The 18919-nt window shown below is 42.3% G+C and overlaps 2 protein-coding genes across 2 annotated transcripts in view; both read right to left on the reverse strand.

Moving 5' to 3' along the window:
* LOC124798834 (cytochrome P450 6k1-like) overlaps nucleotides 1–16546 on the reverse strand; it is a 60927-nt gene extending 44381 nt beyond the window's left edge. Inside the window, exons 1-2 of the mRNA XM_047262365.1 lie at nucleotides 16472–16546; nucleotides 9369–9641 (exon numbers count right to left, since the gene is read on the reverse strand). Of these exons, the coding sequence (XP_047118321.1) occupies nucleotides 9369–9641; nucleotides 16472–16546 (348 nt within the window). The remainder of the gene's footprint in view (nucleotides 1–9368; nucleotides 9642–16471) is intronic.
* Nucleotides 16547–18320: 1774 nt separating this feature from the next.
* Nucleotides 18321–18919, reverse strand: part of LOC124798835 (cytochrome P450 6k1-like) — a 97691-nt gene continuing 97092 nt past the window's right edge. The window contains exon 7 of the mRNA XM_047262366.1: nucleotides 18321–18418. Coding sequence (XP_047118322.1) covers nucleotides 18321–18418 — 98 coding nt within the window. The remainder of the gene's footprint in view (nucleotides 18419–18919) is intronic.

Here is an 18919-nt window from a genome sequence, read left to right on the forward strand (position 1 = left end):
GAAGCTTATTTATTTCGATAAATAAGATAAAGAAGTGCTATTTACAAAACGGAGAACTTCCTAGAACTGTCATTTAACGTCAGTAAACTTTGTTGCTTGGTAGAATAGCTAGTTAAAGAATAATGACCAACAGTAAAAGAGTAAAAGCAAAATTTAAATGAATATTGACGAAACATTAATTGGGAATAATACATTTCATGTTTTTGTCTGCACTGCAAACTCTGTTCACATTTGCAAATTACGCAACAGTGTAATGTCAAATTACTTATTCTTCGCTATATGAAACATTACGAACTTTGCAGAAATAACTTGCCATAATAGAAAACAAGTATTTATGAACATCTGGACTTCTGAAATCAGTAACAGCATTACAGTGTTTAGCGCATAGCTACTCATTAAGCGAACTGTTTTGCAATCAATTAACTTTTACGTGCTTGTGTTCAGTGCAAATTATTCTGCTGGTTTTCTGATTAATTCATGGTATTAACTGTCTTTTTACATCTGAGCTCGAGTCAATGCTTTGGCTTCCGTTCTCATAACAGATCCAGTTTATATACTCCAAATTTCACTATTTTCTATTTTTACCCTTTTTGTTAACATTTCGTTCGATCGTTATCGGTGAAAGTAGTCACACGATAGCTGTTTGGTTGTAGCTGTAGCTCCACTTATTCGGATTTTCATTATCCTTCGTAACAGATACCTTTCCAAACAACAAGGAATATTAGGTGCAAGAATCATTTTAAAAAAATCCTAATTAACTGGAAGTAACTTGACAGTTCATAATTCCAATCCATGCCAGGTCGTCGTAAATTGTGCAACACACCAAGAGAATAGTCCCAATAGTCGAGGATGAAGCAGATCTGTCAATAATCATTAGTATAGCAATTTAAAACGTTGTCCAATAAAAAATCAAGTAAACAGGCAGGTAACGAAAGAATTGCCTAAGTGTCGTACAGACTTTAGCACAAGACGATTAGAAGTGTCTTTCAGCCACCAGGCCGCCAGGTTTCTGTCTCCTACTGCACGTCAGCGGCAAGGTCCTTGTGACGGTACACTTGCGAATCTTACCGGCCGCCGGACACTGCAAGGTCATCTCACAAAGATACTGGCATTGGTCTGGCTCTGAAGTAGCAAGGTTCTGCATGAGACATTAGCAGAGTACGAGCTATACAATTATTTCCACACCTTAAGACCAGAGAAAACAGGACTGGAAATTCGGTACACAGTGAATCCAGATCACCGAATAGTACAACTGCTGATACCATGTTAATCTCATTTACTGTTTGAAAACCGAAAAATGAAATACCGAGCATATCAAAAATGTTTTGTACCTGACGTGATGGCACTTCTAAGAATGCAAGTGGATGGCTCGCTATTCATATATCGCCGTTACTGTGCGTTTATCGCGCAGAAGCATGCATTGCTTGCAGTAGGCTTGTGACCCTTGCGATGTCTGCTGAAGACACGAAGAACCAATATGAGCATAGCTTTTCTCATTTCTACACACATCAAAAAAAGTTTTGCACCTGGTCAGTTCCGAGAGTTCCGGAACCCGTACAAGAAATCGGAATAGAGATCAACATAAACATCATTTCCGCCTTTTTGTTGCTCATGAAAACCACACATTGCATGTTGTACCAACATACAGCGAGACGTTCAGAGGTGGTGGTCTAGATTGCTGTACATACCGGTACCTCTAATACCCAGTGGCACGTCCTCGTGCATTGATGCATGTCTGTATTCGTCGTGGCATACTATACAAAATTTCGTGAAGACACTGTTGGTCCAGATTGTCCTACTCCTCAGCGGTGATTCGGCGTAGATCCCTCACAGTGGTTGGTGGCTCACGTCGTCCATAAACAGCCCTTTCCAATCTATCCCAGGCATGTTCGATAGGGTTCATGTCTGTAGAACATGCTGGCCACTCTAGTCGAGCGATGTCGTTATCCTGAAAGAAGTCAGTCGCAAACTGTGCACGATGGGCGCGCGAATTGTCGTCCATGAAGACGAATGTCTCGCCAATATGCTGCCGTTATGGTTGCACTGTCGGTCGGAGGATGGAATTCACGTATCGTACAGCCGTTACGGCGCCTTCCATGACCACCAGCGGCTCCACATGATGCCACCCCAAAATGGCAGGGAACCTCCACTTTACTGCACTCGCTGGACAGTGTGTCTAAGGCATTCAGCCTGACCGGATTTCCTCCAAACACGTCTCCGACGATTGTCTGGTTGAAGGCATAAGCGACACTTGTTGGTGAAGAGAAAATGATGCCAATCCTGAGCGGTCCATTCGACGTGTTGTTGGGCCCATCTGTACCGCGCTGCATGGTGTCGTGGTTGCAAAGATGGACCTCGTCATGAACGTCGGGAGTGAAGTTGAGCATCATGCAGCCTATTCCACACAGTTTGCGTTGTAACGCGACGTCATGTGGCTGCACAAAAAGCATTATTCAACATTGAGGTGTTGCTGTCAGGGCTCCTCCGAGTCATAGCCCGTAGGTAGCGGTCATCCACTGCAGTAGTAGCCCTTGAGCGGCTCGAGCCTGGCATGTCATCGACAGTTCCTTTCTCTCTTTACCTCCTCCATTTCCGAACAACATCGATTTGTGTTGTAACTGCGACCAGGACGGTGGCGGGGTAGCACTGACGGAAGGCGCGGCGGGACCCGCGGAGAGGTCCGCGAACAACACAACGGAAAAGGACGGACACGACCACCGTAAGACAGAACGAATACGACAAGACCGAACAACAGAGTCACAAGGAAACAAACTCGTACACGAACCAGGAAGAAAGCAGTCTACCGCAAGCGAGGTGTAAACTGACGTAAGCGATATTGGACTGACTGGCTGAGCTTTTTTTTTTCTTTATTGATTTTCAATACCCCCAAAGGGGGCGGGCTGGCAGCAGCTTAGTACGGTGCTCTACAGCCTACAGACTTTTTTTAAAAAAAAAGGAAGAAGAAAGAAACAAGGAAAAACAGGCGATAAAATGGTGACTTAAAGTGTAAAATGGGGTAAAAATGCGGAAAGTTAAAACAGAAAGCAAAAGGGGTTGGAAATGTTGATAAAATACACAGGAATCAGACAAGTAACATAGTAGACACACACTTAAAAAACATGGCGACAGTCTGGTTTCTGTTCGCAAGAGATAAAAAATCACACCCAGCGACAGTATGATGGCTGTTCGCTACACTTCCCAAAAGACACAACACGGAACACTCACTGGAAAAACACACACTGTAAAACACTGCACGAAAATGGCGGCACGAATATGGCACTCCCGAGCCAAAGGCAGATTTGGGGGGGGGGGGGGGGGGGGGGGACCTGGAGGAGGGGGAAAAATAAGGAGGGAGGAGAGGAAAAAGCGAAAAGGGGGCAGGGGAACCAAGGAGGGAGAGGACTCATAAAGGGGGGGAGGGGACTGGCTGAGCGAGTGGCCGGCGCGTAAGTACGCTATCGGGGGCGCCGCTATTGTCCGCTGGGACCACGTGTTCCACTGTGGCGCCCCCACACTAAAAGCGGGCCAGGAGGCGCGCGCCGCCACAGCTTACGGTGCAGCGACCTCTAGGGTCTTCGACGTCCATGACGTCTGGCGCGGATTCAAATTCCGCGGCGCGCGGTACCAGAATTTGTTTCACTCCGAGACGCCTGGACACTTTTCTCGTAGAAAGCCCTTCGTGACACAAAGTAACAATGCGGACGCGATCCAACTGCGGTATTGACCATCTAAGCATGGTTGAACTACAGACAACACGAGCTGTGTAACTCCTTCCTGGTGGAATGACTGGACTGATCGGCTGTGGGACGCCCTCCATCTAATAGGCGCTGCTCATTCATGGTTGTTCACATCTTTGGGCGGGATTAGTGACATCTCTGAACAGTCAAAGGGACTGTGTCTTTGACACAATACCCACAGTCAATGTCTTGACTTCTGTTAACCGGGATGATACAAAACTTTTTTTTTTTTTTTATATGTGTGGTAGAAGCTAGTGAACCGCTATCTCCAAGATATTTCATTAACAGGTTGTCGATCATTAGTGAGAGAGAAAACTTTTGCAGCCGCTGTGTGAAAGGGTTCAACTGTGGCTATAACATGATTACACTGCTGTGGCGTTGTTAGTGCGACGTTGTGTGGCTTTTGGAAACTTCCATCACATGTCATTGCTTGCGGAACTATATAAAGTGCATTTTTCTGTGCGGTAACTGAATGTACGTATGTTTAGCAAAACAATCTGGGAATTCCAGATATCGCTTCCTGCTGTTTCTACAGCGAGGTTTGCCGGCCGGAGTGGCCGAGCGGTTTAAGGCGCTACAGTCTGGAACCGCACGACCGCTACGGTCGCAGGTTTGAATCCTGCCTCGGGCATGGATGTGTGTGATGTCCTTAGGTTAGTTAGGTTTAAGTAGTTCTAAGTTCTAGGGGACTTATGACCACAGCAGTTGAGTCCCATAGCCATTTGAACCATTTTTTACAGCGAGGTTTGATGTTAGAGGGACTACGTGAGGACTGTCTATCAAATGCTGTTGGTTTGTTGTTTGGGCTTTATCCCTGGAAAGATGTCAGACTTTGAATGCGGAGAAGGACGATGAAGGTCAACACCCGAGCTGACCTCGCTTACTGTGGTGTGAATGGGAATTTCATTTTATGAAACAACCTCACTTCATCAAAATGTTGCTGTGCTGCATACGACAGCTCAAAATAGTGCTATGTTGCATCGATATCTCATAAGCTCTTGCTATTGTTAATAGTGTTGTTAACTTCAGTTCCTCTGTACAAAAAATCTTTATCGGGTGCTTGAGAAATTATTACATGACACACTAAAGATTTAGCATAGGATTGTTAATACTTTTGGTTTTCACACAAAAACCAACATTTATGCGTCAGCTCTGTGCCTATATCGTTTATAACTGGTGCAACTTCTTGTCAATGAAAAAATGCGAGCGTAGTTGTTATATATTCTGCTCGTAACACTTACAGAGCAAATTATTGATTTCAGACAAACCTAAACACTCACGTTTATCGTGAGAACGTAATTTTTGTTGAAGACACAATGTTCGGAGGTTAAAAGGAGCAGAAAATAATTCTGTTCAGCAACATCGATTATGCTACTCGCCTAGAAGTGGAACTGTAAACGTCTGTAGTCTGAGTCCCAGTCTTCATCTTCAGGATGAACAGGCGCGATTGGCGGTGCTGGACGCTGACCAGGATTGATGAGCTACTGTAACATAAACTGCTGCTGTGCCACAGTCCAAGTCCATCGGAATGCAGAATTGACATGAATGTATTCAGGTGATCGGCCAGCCGCGGTGGCCGAGCGGTTCTAGGCGCTTCAGTTCGGAACTGCGCGACTGCTACGGTCGCAGGTTCGAATCCTGCCTCGGGCATGGATGTGTGTGATGTCCTTAGGTTAGTTAGGTTTAGGTAGTTCTAAGTTCTAGGGGCTGATGACCTCCGATGTTAAGTCCCATAGTGCTCAGAGCCATTTGAACCCATTTTTGATTCAAGTGATCAGACAGGATGCTTACGTACGTGTATCGTGTCTAGACGTATCAGGGGTAACATATCACTCCAACTGCGCACGCCCCACACCATTATAGAGCCTCCACCAGCTTGAAGAGTCCCCGGCTGACATGGAGTCTCCATGGATTCATGAGGTTGTCTCCATACCCGCACACGTCCATCCGTTCTATACAATTTGAAACGAGACTCCTCCGACCAGGCAACACGTTTCCAGTCATCAACAGTCCAATGACGTGTTGATGGGCCGAGCCGTGGCGTAAAGCTTTGTGTCTTGAGTCATCAAGGGTACACGAGTGAATCTTCGGCTTTGAAAGCCCATATCGATGATGTTTCCTTGAATGGTTCATACGCTGACACTTGTTGATGGCCGAGCATGGAAATCTGCAGCAATTTGCAGAAGGATCGCACTTCTGTCTCGTTGAACGATTGTCTTCAGTCGTCGTTGGCCCTGTTCTTGGGGGCGTCAGCAATGTCGGGGATTTGATGTTTTACCGGATTCCTGATATTCACGGTACACTTGTGAAATGGTCGTACGGGAAAATCCCCACTTCATCACTACGTTGGAGATGCTGTGTCCCATCGCTCGTGCGCCGACTGTAACACCACGTACAAGCTCACTTAATCTTGATAACTTGCCATTGTAGCAGCAGTAACCGGGCTAACAACTGCGCCAGACACTTGTTGTCTTATACCGGCGCTGCCGACAGCAGCGCCGTATTCTGCCTGTTTACATATCTCACTATTTGAATACGCATGCCTGTTCCAGTTTCTTTGACGCTTCAGTGTATATAGTGTGTTAAAGGTGTAGTCACAGATATTTTGATAATTACTACCTTAATATGCAACCACCTCAGTGTGATAGTTGTTTATTCTGTGCACCTAACAGTCTTCCCGCAAATATATCACCTAATATACTACTTAATATTTTCTGCACAGTCGTATCTGCACCGCAAAGTAAACTAACTTGTCAGCATAGACAATCCGTTTTGCGTGCACGCATCCACACTTTTGTGCGTGTCCTCGTGCCTGAAAAAATCTGAACCTACATATGAGTCTTTCTCTATCGTTGAGCGAAGCAGACGGATTTTAAGTAACGGGGAATATTTATCAATGATACTGACGAAACAAATAAAAACTGGTGAGTTCAAAAACGAAGCCTCGGGTAAATTATTTACTGTTTGATAGGACACATATCGAGGCATTACAAAATCGTCAGTTTTGTAACGGCAGGGGGGAGGGGAGGTAAAATTGTAGAGGGAGATGAAGGTTTGAATACCGTAAACAGTTTCAAATGCACGTAGACTACAATAGCAGAATAGAAATGAAGAGGGTTGTGCGGGATAGATTAGCGTGGAGAGCAGCATCAAACCAGTCTTTGAACTGAAGACCATATCAACAAGTGTGGCCAGCAGTTCCCTTAATTACAGCGTCTCTACAACTAACTCCCAGCACATAATCAAGATAGAAAGCTGGCGTTTGCAGAGAGCTGAAGTTATTCGTTTTACATTGAACCTTAACGCCTTCTTTCTCGAGGGAGGCACAGAGCTTTGTCTTCAGCTGTCTGTAGCCGCCGTATGGTTTGTCAAGCTCAAGTGACTTCTGTATGGAAGAAGGGTAAAAGAACGAAGTAGCAGAATTATAGGCCACATTCTTAACATCGGTTTGCTGCAGATTTCTTGAGAACATTCTAAGTTTAAATACAATTTCTTTATTTGATTACGTCATATACCAACAAACACTGAGTGATTTTTATAAAGATACGATCACATTCATTGGGACTGCAGGCCCACGATGTCCTTGGAGAAGGGTTGAATCGTCCGGGGGTGGCAGCAGTGTCAAAGGTTGCGCTGCCAACAGTCGTTTTCGACCGCGAAATGTGTGGGAATCAACGCCCGATGGGTTATGGTGGTTTTATTGACGCCCATCATGGCACCCCCTGAGGCCTCTTCGTGTCGATTATGAACGGTGGTCTGAAATGTTTCCCTCGGCCACCCGCAAGAAAACTGCGTGATTTCAACTCTAGGCGTCGCTGTTCTGGTCATCATCACAAAAGGGTGATAATGTGGGTCGGAGTCGATGTGACCACCTTTCTATCGTGTGAGACGTCCAAAGACACATTGTGCAGAATTATGGCGAAATATGGTACCCACGTGGCATCATTAACTCCCCTTACACCTCAGATCAACTTTCGAACGGCTCTAAGCACTATGGGACTTAACATCTGTGGTCATCAGTCCCCTAGAAGTTAGAACTACTTAAACCTAACTAACCTAAGGATACCACACACATCCATGCCCGACACGGGATTCGAACCTCCGACCGTAGCAGCAGCGCGGTTCCGGACTGAAGCGCCTAGAACTTTCGAGCTCTGGTATTTTTCGCATGTATCGAGACCTTGGTGTTTGAAACGTCGCCGACTCCGAAGGTGACGTTGCCTGGATCCACGCAAAACCCTTGCAGAGAAAGGTTGTACGCACCTTTGAGCCAAATTTCAAACTTCTGTGTTGCAATAGCAGATAATTAAGAGGTTTCGAAAAACTGACCCTTTAATTATGTTGCACAGTGTATTTTGCGTTTCTTTGTAATGACTGCACTTGAAGCAACCAAAATCATTTCTTCTGAATGAAACATTTTGGAACTGAGTAATTCTACAATTTACTGTCAGGCGGCAGTTCAGCTACCGTGAGACTTGAATTCTGTGCTCTGAATCCTCATCTGTACTACTACAAAATACGATGGTAATCCCAAAAGTAAGATCTCCTATTTTTTTATATGTACAGAACTCTGTTTATGTCGCAGTTGGTCACACTATTATGAAGAGTGCTTCACGCGCTGTGTGTAAACATGCGCACGCTACGCTGAGGAGCTGTCGGCTTGGCAGCCGTTGAGAATGGAGTTCCCGTTGGATGTTACAGCCAAGTGCGAATTGCGCGCAGTTATTCGGTTTTTGAACGCAAAGGGCACTGCGCCGATTGAAATCCATCGCCAATTGACGAAAGTGTATGGCGATTCGTGCATGGATGTCAAAAATGTTCGTAAGTGGTGTAGAGAGTTTGCAGCTGGTCGGACCGAAATTCACGACGAACAAAGAGGCGGGAGACCGTCAATTTCGGAGAAGACAGTGTTGAAGGTTGAGCAAAGCATGCGTGAAGATCGGCGGTTCACCCTGGATGATCTCTGCACGTTGGTTCCTGAGGTTTCCCGAAGCACCGCTCACAGAATTTTAACGGAAACATTGAACTACCGGAAGGTGTGCGCAAGATGGGTGCCACGCATCCTGACTGAGGACCACATGCGGCAACGTGTCGATGCTTCCCGCGCATTTCTTTACCGCCTAGCAACCGAACAGGACTACTTTCTGGACTCAATTTTCACGGGTGACGAAACCTGGGCATAACACTTTACACCTGAGACCAAGCAACAATGACGCCAGTTCATAACTTTATGAACAGCATGGCGGCGAGCTGGTATGACATGGGCGTACAAGAACTTCCACAGCCTCTACAAAAATGCATCGACAGAAATGGTGATTATATCGAAAAATAGCTAAATGTTCAAGCTGTAAACCTATGTAAACCATTGTAGAAATAAATAGGTCTATGTACTTATAAAAAAATAGGAGACCTTACTTTTGGGATTACCCTCGTATACACATCATATCTTAGCAAACATGGACAGTTAAGGAAATTTACCTCGCGAAGAAACAAAATTTAACCTCACTTTACACAGAACTGATAAAAGTTGATATCATTCCAGAAAATGTATCGCTACGTTTTAATTGTCGTTCTATAGTCTCTAATTGCTGTTAGACGTCACCATGTTTTAAAAATGTTATTTCCGCTCACCTCGAACATCATTTTTAACTTCCCCGAGGTGAACGCCGGGGTCAGCTTGGAGCGCAGCCTCTTCCACTTGCTGCCGTTGAGAAACAGCAGGTGTTGGTTGAGCGGTTCGCTGTCATCGAACGGTATGCACCTGTCCTGGAAGGCGTCGAAGTCCTTGACCAGAACGTCGCGAATCAGATCCGGGTCGAACACCAGGAAGGCTGGTGCGTAGAGTGCGTAAAACCCAAGGAAGCGCTCATCTATGGCAAGACAAAGCTGTGCAGAACCACTTTTCTGCGGAAAAGCACCGTGGAAACAGAAACAACAACAAAAGCGCAAGAAACAACAACTGAAATAGAGAAGATTACAGAAACGGAAGCAGTTTAGAACGTCCATACGCACCTCGATGTCGCTTGTAGATTTCGTGTAGCTTAAGTTCAATCCTCATCTTTCCGAACAAAGCGTCTTTTCCTAGGCTTCCGTAAGGGAAAACTGTTTCCGCCTGTGGAACGCCTTTTTTCGTCCAGTAGGAATACCAGGAGAGGAAGTATAGGTAAACTGCTGCGGCCAGCACTAGAACGACGCCCGTCGCCGCACCCCACCAAGACTCCAGCACAATCGCCATGACGCTCATGGTGGTGCTAGCGGGGACCAGCAGATCTCGTGTTACCTTGCTGACGACGGCCTGGAATGGAAGATGTCGGAGTGGACACAGGAAGTTTATAGTAACGGCACTACTGCAACATTTACTAACAGCTATTGGCTACATAACTTTCAGGATGTTATGCATTAAATGATCATTCTAATGGACAACAGTTGCTTCATGAAAGATGACGCAGCTGTTGTGACTCCGTAATCCTCCATAGAATGATTTCACCTTAGCTGTTAAAACATATTTTTTTGTTTTATCTCTGGACCGTTATCGATCTAGCATTCTTTTATCACAGTAAGCATGTAGAAGAAAGAACTATAAATAGTGTGAAGTCGTTATAAATCTAAAATCGGCGCCTTTTTTTTAGAAACTGCAACCTGTATCGCCCAACCCAGTCCTAAGAAAGCGTAGCTAAGTCTGCTCCCACTGATCCTAAATTGACCGTCTTCAACCGCCATATCGAAGCACCACTCCATCCAAACGATTCCTTACGTTCCGCACCCACAGCAGAACTGTAATCCTTTTCGTAATCCAAGTTCTCAAAACTATCCATCCCTTTCAACGAACCTGTACTCTCCAACAAATAACACTGGCTACTCATTCCGTATTTCATCTTGTGAGGGGCACACTTGGACGTGGAACCAGATTTTGTAATATAATTCATGAAAAATGACCTGAGACGATTGTCATATGTAGAAGAGACTGTATTTTTGACAACACTGAATCAAAGATGTTGCCTGAGTGGCAGAATCGATTCTAAGTAGGGGCGTGCTGAGCGCAGTAACAGTCGCCGTTGCACTCTTGTATAGGTAGGATGTAATGCTTAAAGCTAGTGGCTAGCTGTGAGAATTTAGTTGCTGGTCTATGGACGCAGCATAATACAGTTTCTATAAAGTTAAGTGATGAATGGTGTTGGTTGTGCTCACACAGAGTCCGTAAATGACAGGTCGTAGTTATTTCTATAAAAGTGTGAAGTATGTATCGTTAATTTGTAAGGCTATAAGAACATCAAGAATTGAAGTAATATTGATCGCTAACAATGTAACCATTGTCCATGGCAATTAGAGAAGAGCAATGAATTGATACTGTAACTCAAAGATAAAGCAACTGGAAGAAATTCGTAAAGTAATAAAATTTTGTATATTTAGTTTTAAGTATGCAGCAACACAATGTGGATTTCGCTAATTTTTACAGTGCTGACGCTTGAGTGTATGAACCAAGTATTTTCCATCAGATTTAATGTATAGATTGATTAGGTATACCTGATATGTAATATTTTGTGTGTTTAGTAATCCTGATACAAAAATGTTACATTTTGGAATTTATTTTGTCAAACTATGTCAGACTTTTTGTCATCCAAGTGTTTTTAATTGCGACAGTAAGTGAGAATTGTAGAACAGTTGAGAAGTTCACTGATTTTGAAGTTAATGTAAAATGTTTCATATCAGATTTTGTGTATTTTGAATACAATTTCCAAACTGAAGCATTTGCTCTTAGGATATCACCTTATCAGTACCTCATCCTCTTCCATGTCGTGTTTATTCGAACCCAATGAATATTTTTTTAAAGAAATCGTTTTTCAATCAGAGTCAGAAAAATATTAATGTGCCAGAATCAGAAAAGTGTTAATGTTTGTAACAGCTTCAATGCGGCCAGCATTGCACAGCGCTGGCCCAATATCCAGTATTTTCACTGAACGTTTGCAAGGTTATTCGTTTATCAACCAATCTACTGACATTATTTGTATGGAGCTATTTTACGGCTGGCATTGCACTTACCTATGCCAAGATTGAATATTTTCTATGCCTACTGTGGAGAGAACATAACACCGAGATTACATCCGTTGCGACTCCATAACTAACGCAAATTTACGGTATACTGATAATTTTTACTTATAGACCGTCTGACAGCAACTGAATGAAACACAATTTTAGTGCCACACGCGTTTCGCCTTTATTTTCTGCAAGGCATCATCAGTGGCCTGGAATATGTACATATGTTAGCTATTTTATATACATTTTTGTCACTGTGCCTATAGGTTATAAACAGTTCTGCAAGTACAGTTCAAAACATTACTACTTAATAGGAAATACCAACCACCAGAACTGTTTATAACCTATAGGCACAGTGACAAAAATGTAAATAAAATAGCTAACATATGTACATATTCCAGGCCACTGATGATGCCTTGCAGAAAATAAAGGCGAAACGCGTATGGCACTAACATTGTGTTTTATTCAGTTGCTGTCAGACGGTCCATAAGTAAAAATTATCAGTATACCGTAATATTACACGCAACTGAGGAAGACAGGACTACAAAAGTTGAAGATGTTAATGCAAATTTATTTCATTGTTTATTTTCACAGGGAATTATATCAGGTTATTATACAGGGCCATAGAACTGGGTGCTCGTGAGACTGGATAAATTTCAGGATTAATTTCAATATGAAAACTGCGTATTGATATTGCGGATTAAGTCATTTGCTCAACAACACATCACACATTAAATATACATGACACAAACATTACGCATTACATATTCATTGGCAAACAAAACCTTTTTTTATAAAGAATATTATACTTGGCGACAGCTCTGCCAGTCGTTCGCTCTGTGAAATCCTTGATATTTAAAATAGTCAGGTTCTGTTCTCTCAACCACTCTGTAGCTATAACAGTCTTTTTCGCAACGCAATTTACTAACTTGTACAAAAGTTCTTCCACAGATCATCAGCATTCTTATGCTCTGCTTTGTTTTCCACTGATGTGATGGTTCAATTTTTTTTTTGTCTTTGGCTTTGTACTCTGCATCTGTTAAGATGCCGCGCAAAAGTGTTAAGCTTCCGGCACTATTGAAACAATTAGAGATACCGAAATAGACGTTTTTCCTATTATTGACAACAATGTTGAGAATGATAGTAACCACTCTGCGGGGAGCAGAAGAAGAAGGAAACCTGAATTCCGTTTCTCAAAATAATGTATAGTTTACCGATAATTTGATTTCACCTAGTTTACCATCTGCTCAGACTGTCCATTCCGGCATAGCGGACGACGCTGAGGTAAATGTTTCTAGCCTGCAGGTGTCAGAACACGATTCTTTACCGAATCCGGCGAATAAACTTCCCAATTCTTGTACAGTGAGTCAGAATACCAATAGTATGTCAGAGGCAAAGCAGTGGAAAGTACTCAATCTGTTTGTAAAAAGTCCGTCACATTCCATTAGCAGTAATTATGCAGATATTGCAACAAACGAGACGTCCATGGTTGTAGATGATGTCTCCGCACCACGAAACACAACACAGGTGACACCCGACACATCGGTTGAAAAGAATACGGAAGCGATGCTTCAAAGTCTCATGCAAATGATGGTTAAACAGAATAACAAAAATGATGAACAATTTCTCATCATACGAGAAGAATAATGTTCCGTGATACAAGAAATACGAGATAAACAAGTTGATACCACCACTCAGTTCAATGAACAATTTTGCAGCATACGTGACGAGCTTCAATCGTACACAGAAACGACTGAACTGACAACCGTTAAGGCCACTGAAAAACGACTTTCCGATAAAATTGAAGCCATAGCCAGGCAATGCGCAGACACTACCAAACCGTTGAGAGATGACATTAATGCTTTAAGACATTAATATAGTGAAACCTACAAAAAGCTTACATACGAAATACAATCAGTTAATGAAAAGTAGATCAACAAGACACTCGATTAGATGCACGTCTTAAAGTTCACACTGAGACCTCAGAAAAACGATACAAAGTCTTCCTCCGTAAACACACAGTTTTTACAGTCATTAGCATTACAAAGACAGGAAGTAGAACAGCAGTTGATCAATAGTCGTACAACCCACGTAGACGCTAGTATAAATTCTGTTACAGACGTTGCCACGTCGCAAATGTCACATCCTATTAAAAAACCCATCGACAACACAGAGCAAAATTTTACAAGAAATTAACCAGGACCTACATTAAGCTACATGAAATCGTCAGTTTTTCCTCTGACGCTACCTTCAGCACCAGCAGTTTGGCAATTTAGGAAAACATTAATGAACACATTGTGCCTACCAAATCTGGTAACAAAACTTAAGTTTCCCACGTCAGAAATTTCATTGCTATTCCCCACCGATCGATTTGCAGACCAGAGTCATACAGCCAAATCAATCCTCAACAAATAACTTTTATTGTCCTCAGATTAATGATGCGAACAATAAAACATCAGACGCCACATTCAGTCTCGACACAGAGCAGAGTTTGTTTCCTTCCGTGACGCATATCAAAAATGTTGGGTTGTCACTGCGTCACAACGCAAAATTCTTTGAAAACCGAGACAATTTCCCTTATATTGAATCATTTAACTGTGCAAATAATGCTGCGCAAAAGCAAACTACGTATACCCCTCAGAGCCCACCGATATACTTAGCAGCCCATTCTGAGAAGTAAACTTTTTCTAACAACACTTCTGTTCGATCTACTATTGCTACGGATTCCTGTGAAACCACGCAATATACCACCATTCCGTTTATCTCTTTCAAAGCAGCTACGTTGCCCTTTACTACAGAAAATAAAACACAGCAAAGTCGTGGAAGTCAGGTTCAGAACTTCAGCACAGTTGCAGATGTTATTTTGAGTAAACAGAGTTTTATTATCGACGCTAAACCAGCCCAATCTGATGTCACAGCCCGTATGAATGGTGGTCACAACAGTTCGAATTAATTTGAACAGCCCACTTCTAATTCTAACGAACAGCATATTCACTCTGATTACGTTAGAGAACTACAATTGACAGAAGCTTTCATAAAAAATATTATCTTCTGGCACAGCTGACCTTACACTGCCAAGCAATATTTTTTGATATTTCAGATAAAGTTTGTGAAACTGCTCAGAGTAATACCTTCAGCACCAGTACAGAAAAGCCTAAGCCACGAAAGCAACGCCGTAGAAAGCATATCAGAAGACCAGTATATTTGCAGATGTCATTTTAAGTGAACAGGATTATTTTATCTACGATCAATCAGTTCCATCTAACGAAACAGCCCGTCAGGATAATGCCAAAAACAGTTCTAAATTATTTTCGCATCAGATTACGGAAGGGGAAAAATATTTTATATTCAATTCGCCGTTTATTTAATACAAGCAAACACGCAGGTTTTGATTTACCGACCCAGCACAGTTATCCTATACAAGCTGAAAACAGTTCTGATAATGCGAAGATTTCTCAAATGTTACAAATTAATCAAGGTCAATGGCAACGGATAGCACAGCCTATTGAGAAACAAGATGGCACGGACAGACAGTATGATACCCGCGACAGCTAAGTGGCACGCCGTCCTTGAAACCAGCAGCGATGCGGTCAACAATACCGTCGGGCTGCACAACTGCACGCCACAGCTTACTTCAAAGCAATCTAGCGCTACGCCGACCAAAACAAAACTCTCCTCCACATATATCAGGCCCACTGACGTCAAATCTGTTTCCTTTTACTCGCAATGCCCATCTGATTTAAAAGCTTCGCACAGATCCTACGAAACTAATCGCAAAGTCATCAGCAGCAAATCAGTTAACAACAAAATAACCAGGTTTCAATACCACCAGCACCTAACTGTCAAGCATATTTACTTGAAAACATCGATGTCCAAAAATAATCACATCTACATTCATATGAAAAAAATTATGCCAAGTGAAACACAGAACTGGATTAGTTATGTTGCGCGATGTAAATACAATAAGGAGATTCTGCCATCACACAAATTATTTTTTATACGATTTTGCTTTCCCGGACTGCGACGTTACACGGTTCTGTCACTGATACACTGAATTTGTCAATTTTCTTTATAACTCTTTTTTAGCTATGCAACACCTGAATGATATGTACTGAATTTCAATTTGTGTAGTATAGCAATAATGAGAATTACTGAAATACCAATAAAGTAAGTTTTAGCGCCAAGAATAGGATGCGATTATGAACGGAGCTATACGCACGCTTATGTAAGTAGCAAGAATTTCAGAAGAAAATATTACAGCATTTATTCTACGAAATTTCTGTGTAACCAGCTACTTCATTTACACTACTGATATGCACCAATTTTGATGACATAAATTATTTCTTCAGTTCGATGTCTTGCATTCTGAAGACAGCACACTACTGCTATTTATACATATGTTTTCAACACATTTCACCTTTGTTTAAAAATTTTTTTGCTACTTTTCAGGAACTATGATATTTAGCATTAGTCTTGCAGAAGTTTTTATTTGCATTACCAGCAATTTATGCAAATTATGCTTTTTTGGTTCTACATGCGGGTTCACATATCTATAAAACACACCAGACTTTTACTTGACACACTTCCTATGTTCATATAAATTCTATTGTCACCTTGTTTTCACGATTCCTCGATTATTCAGCGTTTTATTAGGTGGCGTCGTGCCCGGTGTGGAGAATCTTGCAGGTCGGTTCTCTTACCGCAAGTTTAGGCTTTGCACATTTTTCTGTTTTCTTACGGGTGTACATGACAACAACAACTGGAAGAGACGACATTTATTTTGACGTGTGTCCAGCCCCAATGGGTCACATCCCTTGGGTGGTCTGACCACTGCAAACGGTAATTCAAACATTTCTTCGTAATACGAAGTTGTGTCCTTTTGTATACAGCCTCTATACAACTTATATTCATTTATTTCCTATGCTATTTTGTCGTTGCTGATACCATGTAATGTGCTATTTTTTTATGATGCTATTCTACTCCACTTTGCCATTATTGCACACCCTATAATAACAAAATGAAATTATGTATATTTAGTTTTAAGTATGCAGCAACGCAATGTGGATTTCGCAAATTTTTAGTGCTGAACCTTCAATGTAGGAACGAAGTATTCTCCATCGGATTTAATGTATAGGTTGATTTGGTATACCCGATTTGTAATATTTTGTGTGCTTTGTAATCCTGATACAGAGAAGTTAAATTTTGGAATTTATTTGGTCAAACGATGTCAGACTTTTTGTCACGTAACAATCCAAGTGTTTTTAATTGCGACAGTAAGTGATAATTGTAGAACAGTTGAGAAGTTCACTGATATTGAAGTTCATGTAAAATGTTTCATATCAGATGTTGTGAAGAAGAAACTTTTATTTTGAATACAATTTCCAAACTGAAGCATTTGGTCTTAGGATATCCCCTTATCAGTACCTCATTCTCTTCCATGTCGTGTTTATTTGAACCCAATGAACATCTTTTTAAAGAAATCGTTTTTCAATCAGAGTCAGAACAATATTAATGTGCCAGAATCAGAAAACTGTTAATGTTTGTAACAGCTTCAATGCGGCCAGAATTGCACAGCGCTGGCTCAATATCCAGTATTTCCACTGAACATTTGCAAGGTTATTCATTTACCAACGGATCTACTAATATTATTTGTATAAAGCTATTTTACGGTCGACATTGCAATTCACTGTGCCAAGATTGTATATTTTATATGCCTACTGAGGAAAGCGCAGAATACACAGATTACATCCGTTGCGACTCTAGAACTAAGGCAAATTTATTTCATTGTTTATTTGCACAGGGAATGTTATCAGTTTATTATACAGGGCCGTGGAACTACATGCTCACAAAACTAGGGCCGTGGAACTACGTGCTCACAAAACTTGGTAAATTTTAGAGGCATTGATTTCATTATGAAAACTGGGTATTGGTTTTGCGGATTAAGTCATATGCTCAACAACCCGTCACACAGTAAATTTGTATGACACAAACATTACGCATTACATATTCATCGGCAAACAAAAACACAAAACCTTTTTTAAAGAACGCTACAATCATAATGCCACAGCCACATACTCCTACAACCCCTCCCACATCACTTTCTCTCGTCTAGACACCCTTTTGTAATGCCAGTCCCATCCCAGATGGCGCAGCGTCACTACCCTCTAGCATTCACTCCCCACCATAAGAATGGCCAGTGCCTACTCATCCTATTTTATTACCCCAACCCTCGCAATACATATCCTGATGAGCCAAAACGATATGACCACCTGCTTAATAACTTCTTTGTCCGCGTTTAGAACGAAATACATCACTAATTCCGTGTATCAGTGAGCCGACAGTTTGTAGGCAGGTTTGTGAAACTATGTGGAATGAGATGTCAACGCACAGATCATGTAATACACGTAAATAACCGGCCATTGATTTATGTACGCGGTTATGGCGTCCTATAGCGACGCAGATGGGTCCCATAGTACTTGCGAATTTGGTCGCTGTACATCAGCATGAGTTCACTATAATGCTTCTCAAACTACTGTAGCACGTTTGTTGTTATTTTGTTGTTGTTATTGTTGTTGTTACAGCATCTGGAGGGTTCTCAACATCACGGTCATCAGTGCCCGTACGATGACTGTGTGAGGCGAATGGTGCTATAACACACAAAATGAGGGTAACCTAAAACACAACATAAGACCACATACACTCCCTTGTACTCATTTTTACATGAACACACGCAACTCATCTGAACGGTACAATGGAGCAAGCGAGTCAAGGCTATGACTCCGAGACATGGACAATTATACTGTTAAAAGATGACATCGCCTTCGGGGAAGACTTCACATATGAAGGGTTGCGGGTAGTTTGCAACTGTCAGCGTGTCTTCGATTACTACCACAGGTTCCATGCAAACGTAGGAGAATGTCTCACATAGCATAATACTGCTCCCACCAACCTGAGTCCGCGGCGCGCGGCACGCTGCACGTTTCGAGCCGCCGTTCACCTCGATTACGGCGTTTGTGGAGGCGGCCATCGACCTAGTTTAGTAAAAATGTGATTTACCGGAAGATCTGACGCCTTTCCAGCGATCAACAGTCGAATCCCGATGGTCCCGTGCCCACTGCAATCGTAATTGGCGATGTCGTTGGGTGAAC

This window comes from Schistocerca piceifrons, chromosome 5 (genome assembly GCF_021461385.2).
Source record: "Schistocerca piceifrons isolate TAMUIC-IGC-003096 chromosome 5, iqSchPice1.1, whole genome shotgun sequence".
NCBI classification, from domain to species: domain Eukaryota; kingdom Metazoa; phylum Arthropoda; class Insecta; order Orthoptera; family Acrididae; genus Schistocerca; species Schistocerca piceifrons.